Source organism: Pantherophis guttatus, chromosome 1 (assembly GCF_059756535.1).
Source record: "Pantherophis guttatus breed Tessera chromosome 1, ASM5975653v1, whole genome shotgun sequence".
NCBI classification, from domain to species: Eukaryota; Metazoa; Chordata; class Lepidosauria; order Squamata; family Colubridae; genus Pantherophis; species Pantherophis guttatus.
The window spans coordinates 116,109,935-116,122,220 of NC_142063.1; the positions used below are offsets into that span (position 1 = coordinate 116,109,935).

The 12,286-nt window shown below is 37.8% G+C and overlaps 1 protein-coding gene and 1 long non-coding RNA gene across 3 annotated transcripts in view; both read right to left on the bottom strand.

The window, feature by feature from the left end:
• Positions 1-12,286, bottom strand: part of LOC117667173 (uncharacterized) — a 125,839-nt gene that overhangs the window by 97,943 nt on the left and 15,610 nt on the right. The gene's annotated exons all lie outside the window — the stretch shown is intronic.
• LOC117667167 (olfactory receptor 4S2-like) lies at positions 2,848-6,575 on the bottom strand. The gene has a single exon (XM_034420383.3). The coding sequence runs from the start codon at positions 4,648-4,650 to the stop codon at positions 3,532-3,534; it is 1,119 nt and encodes a 372-aa protein (XP_034276274.2). The 5' UTR covers positions 4,651-6,575; the 3' UTR covers positions 2,848-3,531.

Below are 12,286 nucleotides of genomic sequence, written 5' to 3' on the forward strand. Positions count from 1 at the left end.
AAGGCAAGCCAATTTCAAGGATTCACCCATACCTGTAAGCCAAAGTGTTGTAAAAGAAAACAAATCTGGGTGATTGAAGGACCTTTGTCACTTTCACCCTGCTCTGAAAAATGCACCCAACTTTCCCCCAAGGAATCTTGCAGGGGGAAAAAAACTGCAGGTGAGCATGGCAGATACAATCAGGTAGAAATGATGGTTGCAAGTCATGTGACAAACAGATTTTTATTGATTGATCCAACTCTTCTCCTTTCTCTTTTTCCTTTAATTATTTCTTCCCAGTGTGTCTGTTGAAACTTAGAAAGAAGTGGAATTTACATAGAACCAAATAGATTCTCAATCAAAATCCTGCAAATGGCCACAAATGAGTCTAAAAATAATGATTTGGGGTATTTCTTTGAGGTTCATTTTGGAAATGGAAATGGTCTGTCTCCCAGTCATATTCTTGTCCTTAAAGCTTTCTAGAAGAAAAAGAAGAAAACTTTGATCCCCAAGGAGTTATATCACCTCTTCATTGGATGATATACTGAAGCCTTCCAGAGAGTTTAGGGGCTGAATGTACCCACTATTATTCAAAAGTTGCCTACTGTCATGGCCAAAGATAAGCAGATTATCATGACTGGGCACTCCTTGATGATACAGCCACTAGTAGGAGAGAGAGACAATAATATGCCAGTGGTTTTTTTTACTTCTGGACTCTTAGTACTATATTTAGCTTCTGCCTTCTATTTATGTTCTGCCAAAGCCTTTACTTTTTCTTTACCTTTTCTGCTTGTTCGTTCCTGGCTGGGCTTCTTGTGTTTTCTTCTCTTCCCAATCTTTGCACCATCTGAGGGAAACAGCTCAATGAACTTTTTCCTTTCTTTAGTCTGAAGAAAGGAAATAAATGCCCCTCTCTCCCATTTTCCTTAGCTGCTGCCTACTTTCTGATTGCCTCTTCTCTTCAGAGCCGCCTTAATTTGCTTCTTTAGTTAGACTCCTGGGCTTGGAGTCTGTATAGTCAGCCTCTTTCTCACAAGTTCTGTGGCATAACAGCACCCGGGAAGCCATCTTGCCTCCTGCCTGCATCTTTTCAAACTGCTTTTTTGATTGGCAGTTGCAAATTGATTGGCAGATGGATCATCCTGGTATGGAAACTGAACAAACAGGGATGAGAAGGAAGCAGCACTGGTCCCTATAAACTACTCAGGCAGTCTGTCCTCCCACAAATTTGATTACAAGTTTGATTGTGTTCCCACCCCAGGGCAGCTTTCATTATTTTAAAATATCTTGAGGATTTATCCAAGTTCTCTTAGTCACCACGGATTAGCTGTTCTTTAATATAATCAGTATTGTTAATACAAGCCCTTGCATAGCAGCAATGTGAACATGTCTACAAAGCAATTTGATAGCATGTCTGCTATCAGTGTATTTGAATCTTTTTAGGTCTGGCTGGTCCAATGATCTAATCCCTACAGCTGCACCGTCTGCCTCATCCCCATCTACTTCAATTTCATGCTTCCACTCTAGTAATAACCAAGAATTAACTATTTCTTTAAGTAACCAAGCTTCCTAAAGCATCCAACTCATCAATGACTCTGGATGGCATACCAAGTTCCAAACAACAGTCCAATATAAAAGCCAATAAATAAAAGAGGGAAAATATATGTCAGGCATATGCTAATCTAATAGTGACACACACCCCACCTTAGCTCAAGGTTCTTGTGAAGGAAAGCAGTATTAGGCAGCTCCAGCACAGATGTTACTGCACAGCAGAGAGCCAGAAGAATAGCACAAAACATCCAATTATTTTCAAAAGCCTAATATCACTCCCAGGATCTCAGATCTAGTTATCTGCAGCATAGGTTAGGAAACAATGTAGACATGGCCCTTGCTCATCAGTTGCTATAGATCCTCGGTGGATAGTTGAATCCTCTGGGAATTGGAGGTCATTCCTAAAAGTCCTCTCTTTGAAAGTGAGCATGAGTCTTGGAAGATTGATGTCAGCCTTATGAGGAACACCAGACAGAAAACACAATGAGATGACCTAATTCGACTTTGTTGAAAAGCTACATTAACAGGATCTTGTAAGTCTGAAAGTACTTCTGTACCCTCATCCCCTTAACAGCTCCCAAACTAGGGCACGTCTCTTCTGACCCTCTGGTCCACCCACATTCTTGCTGCAGGCTCAGCTGCCTTTTATTTGATCATTCCCTTGGTCGTGTCTCTTTGCCTTGTCTTCCAATGTCATTCTCACATACCATTATGGTAATATTGTATAACTGATTTTGTATCTGCAAACTACAACACTCTGTCCAGTTTGGCTATATTGTGGAAAATCCTCTTTTCAGCAATTAATGGGGCTTCAAGGATACAGGTAGTCCTTGTTTAACTACCAGTTGCTAAACAACAATTCAAAATTATGAGACAGCCTACAATGGCCTGTCCTCAAAGTTACGACCACCGCTTCCCCCAATGAACACATGATCACATTTCAGGTACATGACAACTGGTTTACATTTACAATCAGCATTCACAATCAGACCACAGTCATGTTACTTTGGTTGTTGGTTTCTGACATTTTTTGCCCATTAAGTGGACAATTCAGTTAACAATCATCATTACTCAAGTCAGGTCACATGGTGATCCACTTAACAATCAAAATGACTTACAACCCAAATTCCAACCTAACTTGTAATTGTTGTAAATTCTGTCCCAAACCCAGCTCTACCTTTTGTGTAGTGGGTGACATGTTTCCTGGATATATTTGAGCTAGTCCTCTCAGAAAATGCTATCTTTTTCAGTAAATGGGAATATCTATGCGAGAGTTAGAGAAATTGTATGCAGTTTCCTCCTCAGCCCAGCCTTTTTTTTTTTTTTTTTTTTTTTTTTTACACTAAGGTAGGAGAATCCCTGCATGGATTTAGATTCATAGACCTGTTGCTATTATGGTAAGGAAAAATACAATAATTTGTTGTGGGGTGGGGATGATTCAAAACTGTGATCTCTTTAGTGTAATATATCACAGGATATTTTTGCTGAGCTAGTGGCAACTGTCTAGTCCTCTGCATTTTTATGTTGGAATGTGCAGCATTCCTCTTGATTGCCTTGCTATGCATTTCTGTATCAGTGTGTGATGGTTTTGTAGCTAGAACATTTTCTGACCTGGATTTGAACTTCCAAAAGGTGATGTCCAATGTTGTATGGTCAAAATCAATTTGCAGTTTCACATACCTGCTAGAACCTGTGCATATATCTAAATAAAGTTAACAAAGAGAAACTGTATAAAATAATAATATCCCAATGGGAAATCTTGAATGCTTTGTCAAACCAAATTTGATTTATTTGTTAACTTATTCCCTGCTACCAAGTGAAGTTCAATCCAGTGTTATATTGTTCTATAATCAAATCATCAAATGATTTACAACAAAGTATAACAAAGTAAAATGCAAAGTGTCAATGGAATAACTATATTAAAAGCAGCATAATTTATTGACAGAAGTAAAATAAAATCTTCACAAAAAGATGTTTTAACTATTTCTGTGCATGCTCTGTTTACATATTTGTTTTTTCAGTTGAAAACATTTTTCTGCTCCATAATTTTTTAATGGCATTCTTCATCTCTGAATTTCTTAATGTATAGATTAATGGGTTCAGCATCGGAGTGATAACCGTATAAAACAAAGCTACTGTCTTATCTTCTGAGAAGTTGCTAGAAGGGCGTATATAGGTAAAGGTACATGGCCCAAAAAATAAAATCACTACTGTGACATGGGAAGCACAAGTAGAAAGAGCCTTACGACGTCCTTCAGAAGAATGAGATCTCAAGGAGGCCAAGATTACAATATATGACACCACTAAAATGAGGAAGCAGCTTAAAGCAATCATCCCACTGTTCGCAACTACTATGACACCAACTATATAGGTATCTGTACAGGCCAATTTCAGTAGAGGGTGGACATCACAAAAATAATGGTCAATTTCATTGGGGCCACAAAAAGGAAGCTGGGTGGTGAGAAGAGTTTGCACCAAGGAGTGCAGAAATCCTCCAACCCAAGAAGCTGCTACCATCTGCCCACAGATTCGCCTAGTCATGATGGTGGTATAGTGGAGTGGTTTGCAAATCGCAATGTACCGGTCATACGCCATCACTGTAAGAATGAAGATCTCTGTACAGCCAAGGAAATGGACTCCAAAGAGCTGAGCTATGCAGCCAATAAATGAGATGGTTTTTCTTTCCAGAAGAAAATCTGCAATCATTTTGGGAGCTGTGACTGATGAATAGCAGATGTCCACAAAGGATAAGTAACTGAGGAAGTAATACATGGGAGATGTCAAGTGGGTGCTGAAGATTATAGTGATTACTATAAGAAGGTTGCCCAGCACAATGATTAAATAGAAGGACAGAAACAGGACAAAGCATATTTTCTGGGTTTCTTCATTTTGCGTGAGGCCAAAGAGGATAAATTCAGTCACATTGTTTGTGTGGAATGTCATGGATGGGAAGTCCATACCTAGACGATCTGCAAAACAGCATAAATATTGACTGACATATTTTATTAACATATATTTCTGATTATTTATGTCTGATCTAACATGCCTAAAAGAATTGTGATAGATGTCCAAAGATACAGAGTACATATTAATCATTTCAGATGGCAGACCTGGGATCATATACTTGAATTCTTGATTGAGAGTCTATGCATAAATCAATAAATGTTCTCATAACATTTTTAAAAACAGTGGTGCATCAGGGGAAAGTACTTCATGCTGTTTTATTTTCCAGTTGCTATTACCTTTTTTTTTTCTTACAAAATAAACAAACATGGGAATATTAAAATAGAAATTGATAAGCAGAAATTCCAGAGCTTCTTTTGGTACCACTTCAGAATTCTATCCATCCATCCACCCTATCTACTCCATCCACCAATCCACTATATCTATCCCTATCGTGCTATTCCCATTCAAAGTAAATAGTATTATGGAAAGCAAAGAAAGAGAGTCAGAAATAGTAAGCCAAAGAAACTGAAGGAATGAGGACAGGGGAAGGAAGGGGAGAGAAGATAGTTTAATCAGTTTATAGCAACAACATGCATTGTTCTTCTCCATAATCTTTCCATTCTTGCAAAACATTCTCTGCTTCAAACACATCTATATTCACACATAATCTGTTTTGTTCTCTTCACCTTTTTCTGAGAATCAACTTCATCCAACTATAACTTTCTCATCTTTCCTTTCTCTTGACCTTGCTCCTTTATAAGTTTGTGATATGATTCAGTCTCTTAAGTTATCTCTATATGACTAAATCTCCTCAATGTACTTCTTCCATACTAATCATTCATGTTTGTTTTCCATCCATATTCATTCAACACTCATCTATTCTTGATCCTATCTTCTTCTTTTATTGCAAATACACTTCCAATATTAAGGGCTCTGTTCCTATTGCATTCAATTTACTCTCATGTCTTTCCTAATACACCCAACTCGCACTTCTATATATCAGAGTGGGGAAAAGCACACTCTCACACATAAGTGTTGTTGCTTCTGACGACAAATATTCCTTCCTTGCAACAAACCACATACCTCCCACCATGTTTACACCAATGTTTGTAGCTCATAAAATTTTCAGTTGTTTTCTCCTCTTTAGTAAACCATTCTACCAAGGGACACAAATTCATCAGCTTGCTGTATTTTTCTTCCATTTATGTATAACATTCTGCAAGCATTCACCCAGTTTTTCTGCCACTTACAAATTAAATATCTTGATTCTTGATATACAGCTTTATAAGATCCCTACTTCTCATTTTATCATACAATTTATCTTACATTTAGTAATATAATCCACAGAAACAATATGATATTGTCTGCACACAAAACTGCATCCTCATTCATCCTCCTCCTTATTCACATCCTCAGTCAGATGCCTCTAACATTACTACAAGCATTCCTTATACATGCATCCATATGCACATTAAAAACTAAGGGACATTATACCTCCTCAGTGTTGAACTGTGATATATTTGATTTATTCTCATACATGCTTGATTTCCCTCATATACTGCTCTTATCACATTCAGAACCATCCTTTAGCTCCATGTTAATGTCAAACATTCCCTAATTCAAGACTTTATTGAATGTTTTCTTTAAATCAACTAGTGTACAATAAACTTTCATTCTCATACTTGTGCATTTCTCAGTGAATATTTCTTACTGATTTTCAGGTGTGGGAGAAGGAGATGGGTAAGATTTTCATTCCCCTAAGAGAAAAAAGTATTCAAAATTCTGCTCCTGCTCTTTACGTTGACATTTTTATATGAGTACCTTGCTAAATATGTTCAGCTTCTGATTGCCAAAATGTTGCCCGCCACTTCAGTAAGCAGAGATATTTTTCAGAGGAAGTATATAAGAATTCTTATAGTCTAATAAATGCAGAAATAAGTTTCCAACATATTTGTAGATTACATGGAACAAACAAGGGGTTAGGAGAGACATGTTACAGATCTTCATCACTTAAATCAACTAATCCTGAAAAGTTCATAATAAGTAGGCTTCTTATTTTATTATTGTAATAATCTGTAAAGCAAATCTTTCTGCATTTTATGTAATCTGGCTAAACAATATCTCTACTATGCATCGGGTAATTTTATTTAAAAAGAAAACACTGAGACCAATAGTAAGATTACTAACAAATAGACACGAACATATATTGCTTTCATGCAGTTTTAAATCAGTGGACAAAAAGCACATTTAGATTTTACTGATTACAGTGGAATTATTTGGAAACCTGTTTGTTTTTATTTTAAAAGGAAAGGAAGTAATTGACACATACGTCAAGACACAATATATCTTTTAAAAAGAAATGCATTCCAGAATAGCATACCATGTTTATTATTAATTTTTTATGCCCTGATATCTGATATTATTGTTGAAAAGCAAAACGCACATAAAAACTAAGGAGGCTTAGACAAAGCCCTATATTTTATGCTACTGGATGAATAATCTCTAAATTATACCTTAAATATTTGCTGGCACCACCTCCTTCAAAAAAGCAGTTTACCAGTATTCTGCTGCTCCAGGAAATGTCTGTCCTATTAATATAATGACTCATAAGTTAAATGCCAGTGGGATACATACAATCAATGTCCCTTAAGTTGTTAACTTTCTTGGAGTGTTCTCAGAAAACAGAGTATTTTTAAAATTTCTGGTTTTGGAAAATGTTATTAACTTTGGTCATTACTGAATGAAACTTGTCCATTGATAGAATCCTTAGGGAGGTGAGTGGTGGATCTGGAATATCTCACTATTATTCTTTTTGCAGAGTTTGAACAGACATATGAGTCAGGGACTAATACAAAATCATAAACCAAGATAATAAGAGCCCAGGAACAAAATGAAGGGCAGCAAGGGGAGGAGCCAATGAAGGAGCTAAATTTTATATTACATTCAAATAAGTACTGGTAGTTTGTTTAAAGATTTCTTTTAGCATCCTAGCTTCATCTTTATGTTTATGTTTCTGGAAAGAGAATCATTTAAGACGCTTGCAGTGTTGCACTACTGAGGGAGGCAGGGAGTTACTTTTCATCTTTTCATATGAAAATTAAAAAGTTGTCTCGTTCCTTTCTTTTCCCCTCCTGTAATAGAAATTTTCTTAACAAATCATTAACAATTTTATCTGATCATAATGAGAGAAATTTTGCTCTCTTGGCCAATGTTGAGTATTGAATGGCAGATTTGAATGGACCAATCAGGGACACAAGCGGGAAATTCGTAGGACCGTCAGTGGCTGAAGCCGCGGACAGCTCCTAGCTATAAAAGGAGCTGCCACGGCTAGGATTGCCATTGCGATTTACGGAGCTAATAAAGGTATTGGAGTTTACTACGTGTCCTGTCCTTTCTTGCGCCCATGACTTAACAGCCAAGGTGTAGAAGGCAGAAAGATTCTAGTTGCTTTTGAAGGTGAGATGGGTGGCAGATAAATTTAATAAATGAATAAAATCATACAGTTCAAAGCTAGCAAAGAGCTTTATAAGTAATAACCACTATTTTAAGATGAACTCAGAAACCAACTGGCAATTACTGCATCTCCTGCAATATTGGTGTTATTTTGCTATACAAGTTTTGAATAGTTAGAAAATGAGCAGCTGCATTTTGTACATGCTATAGACTAACACTGACACTACATTGTCGACATAAAAGCTCCTGAAATTCTTTTGACCTTATGATAGTTAATGTGAATGCATGAAACATACCATAAATACTAGTAAGCATAGTGCTGAAGAATACATTAAGACACAAAAGTCCCAAGTCATCATGTTCATGAAATCACCAGCAGTTGAGTTGATGACAATACTATAGTATATTTAAGCAGAAGGTGCAGAGTCAGATGCCTGTGTTTGATGTCAAAAGAGGAAGGGATGAATAACCAAATTGTTAATGAAAAAGTTAGAGAATCTGTCTAGTGCCACTCAAGAGGCAGTAATATATTATTCTTCATTAATCCTATAGATTGCTACCGGTAGTCTTCAATTTACAGCAGTTCATTTAGTGACCATTCAAAGTTACAATGGCATTGAAAAAAAGTGACTTATGACCATTTTTCACACTTATAACCGTTGGAGTATCCCATGGTCACATGATCAACATTCAGACACTTGGCAAGTGACTCATATTTATGTAGTGTCCTGGGGTTATGCGATCACCTTTTATGACCTTTTGACAAGCAAAGCAGGGGTGGGTTCTATTTACCTTTACTACCGGTTCGCAACGGGAGCATATGCACGCGCTCACTTTGCTCACGTGTGCACAGACTTCTGCACATGCACAGATTGTTCATTATGACAGCAGAGCCTCCCGCTACTTTTACTACCAGTTCACAAGAACCAGGAGCAACCCACCACTGAAGCAAAGTCAATAGAGTAGCAAGATTCACTTAACAATTGTATTACTAATTGAACCACTGCAGTGAACAATCATCATGGGCAAGGTAGCACATCACAAAAGTGTGAAAGATCTAGAAATTGTTACACTAAATAGAAAATCTGCTGGTTTGAAGGAACATTGATTCTATCCAAATTAAATTAAAGTAATTAAAGTGTCCAACCAGTGACACATCCAGTTGGTGATCTATATTGCTTCTTCATATAGTATTAATACTAGTTTTCAAGTGTTCAAGTCTGAATTTACAGATATTTATAGATGAAATAAATTAGTATGAAAAAGGGAAGATGATTCTAAGTCCAGCTTATAAACAATACATATTTTGGTATTTTTCCACAACCATTTCACATTAAGAATCATATAGATCTCAGACTCATGATAGAATATCTCCATTTGAAAAATTGCAGGGGAAAATCCTCCTTTATTTATGGATATTTTATCCATGCTGGAATCACACATTAATAAAATAACATGTTAAATATAGCAGAACATTCACAACAGCTTCACAAAATATATTTCAATTTTCATTTGCAAAGTGTGTCAGGAGAAGAGAAGAAAGCGTGTGACATGAATGAATCCAGTTCAGTGCAACAGAGCATGCATTAAACAAAATAATATAGTTGCCTGAGGCATCTGATTTGTAGTTCCAGGGAAGGGCACAATAATAAGAGAACAGAGGCTAGCAGATCAGTGTTGATTTATTATATCTGCAGATAAAACAACTGTAACACAAGAAAGAAAAAATAGTATTAATGGTAATAGGGACCTTGGGTGCAATCCCAAAACATCTGGAGCACCACTTGATCGCCATCAGTACTGACAAAATCACTATCAGTCAATTGCAAATGACAGCTTTGCCTGGAACAGTTTACATCGTAGGACAAATATCTGCCCATTTGAGGTCCTTGGGAAAGACTCAGTAAGTGGACAAAAGCACTCAATCCCATCCAAACATCTGGCTGATGGTGCAACCAATCATCATCATCATCATCACCATTTTATTGCCAGTGAGAGGGACATAGGGAATCTCCTACCCGAGATTCTCCCAAAATCCTTGCTGAGAAATCTGAACTATTCTTTGCAAAGGACCCATTTGCTATCTTCTTTGAGCAACTATTTAAGCCAGCTTTTTTTGGGGGGGGGTGTATTTATATAAGCAATTGAATGTACAGAAGAATCCGTTCAAAGTAAAGCCTATTTATTTATTTAAAATTGCCCATTTCACACTTGTGACTCTTCTGACTCCCATAGTCTCCTAGAAAATCAGTAGCTGTGTAAATCACATTTATCTTTGAATAAGAGTAGAGTAGAGTAGAGTAGAGTAGAGTAGAGTAGAGTAGAGTAGAGTAGAGTAGAGTAGAGTAGAGTAGGAATAGAGCTGGAAGGGACCTTGGAGGTCTTCTAGTCCAGTCCTCTGCTCAAGCAGGAGAACCTATACCATTTCAGATAAGTGGCTGTCTAGTCTCATCTTAAAAAAACCTCCAGTGATGAAGCGCCCACAATTTCTGAAGGCAAGCTGTTCCTCTGGTTAATTGTTCTCCCTGTAAGGAAATTCCTCCTTAATTCCAGGTCACTTCTCTCCTTGATTAGTTTCCATCCACTGTTTCTTGTCCTGCCCTCAGGTGCTTTGGAGAATAAATTGACTCCCTCTTGTCTGTGGTAGCCCCTCAGATACTGGAATACTGTTATCATGTCACCCCTAGTCCTTATCTCTAAACAAGCCAAACCCAAATGCTGCAACTGTTCTTCATATGTTTTAGCCTCCAGGCCTTTAATCATCTGTTTTGAAGTAAAGCAACCAACAATACAAAAAAGAGCCTAGAAAATAGAGGTGTTCTATAGTATTTTACCTTTATGAACAGGATTAAACTGGACAGAATCATGATGGAGCAAAGGTCACAAGATTTACAACAGCAGTTGCTTTATCTGTATTTTTATGTTCTCTTTTTTTCTTTAAAGAGTAATTGAATTCAGAAAGAAGGGGAGCAAAGGTCTGCAACAATGCTGAGGCAACACTTGGTGGCTGCTAGAAATGCTGAGAAAGGTATCAGGATGAGCAAAGGGCACAGCATGAACACTGCTAGAAAGTGTGTGCTAAGGCAATATAAAAACAGTTCTACTTGAAACTGCTATAGAAAGTGATAGCTGACAAAATAGTGGCAAAAACTGTGATGATAAACTGACAGCCAAGCAAATGAGCAAAATCAGACACTGCTAAACTAAAAACGTTAGTCACAGCTTCTCAGGTTATGAAGCATGACCTCCTGGGAGTGATAAGCAATTCTAAGAGGGATGGAAATTGTTCAAGCTTGCACAGGTAAAACAGGAACACTACCAAAATGTCTTCCCATTCAGCTTAGACAAGTATTTGATCAGACAGAGCAGAGCATGGTCTGAAAAGGCTCCAGCTATACTTGAGGGATTAGGAACAGGAAGACCCAGATTTAAGTCTTTCCTCAGTTACAGAGTTCAGGGACTCCCTCTCAGCCCAATCTATCACAGAAGGTTATTATTGTGCGGGAAAGTAGGAGAAGGAACCACCTTGAGCTCCTTAGAGTAAAGTGAAATAAAAATTTGTTCATGCCACCATACATCTAACAGTTGAGGCTTGCTTCCTCATCCCCAATGCCACATTTGCAACTTTCTCTTCCAAAAAAGCTGGAGGCCTTCTGTGAGAGTGGGCCAGGTTGGCAAAGATCTCAAGAATGAAGGCAGGTAAGTGCCGTTCCACTTCTCCTTGGGTCCACCTTCCTCTAGCCAGTTAGTAGACGTCACTCAGGCAGATAGAAAAGGTTCTATCCAATAGATGTGGGGAGAAGGTGGTGACCCAATAGATGTGGGGAGAAGGTGGTGGTCATCATCAAAGTCACTGTCACAGTGTTCTGCTCCCTCTCTAATGGGAGCTACAGTTATCTTCAACAAGCTGGCTATCTGGGAGAGGCTGAAACAATTATAGCAGTTTCCACACTGACTTCAAGAGCAGAAGCAAGTGAAGTCTTGTTCCAACATTGAACCAGCATATTCCCACATGTAGGAGACACTGATCCTCTAGGAGGTGATTGCTTCTGAGTTTTTCTCCCCTCGGTGAAGAAACCCTAGGAAGAAGATATAACTTTTGGATTTTCCTTTCAAATATTTCATACGTGGACTTCAGGGAAACAAGACATCATATGAAAGAATGCACCTCCACAAAAGACAGGAAAAAAGAGACTGTCCTCAGTTTCACCACCACCACCACCACCACCACCAAAGCTGGACCCAACAAAGGGATGGGCAGGGCGCTTGTCTAGAGAAAAAGACTCAGTGCAGCTTAGTGGCTTTCTACAAATAGGTTCTTCCTGCAAGTCAAGAACTTGAGAATATCAGATTATAT

What these genes read in the sequence shown, in the direction of transcription:
- LOC117667167 (XM_034420383.3), bottom strand. Translation starts at nt 4,650, where the DNA reads ATGATCCCAGGTCTGCCATCTGAAATGATTAATATGTACTCTGTATCT.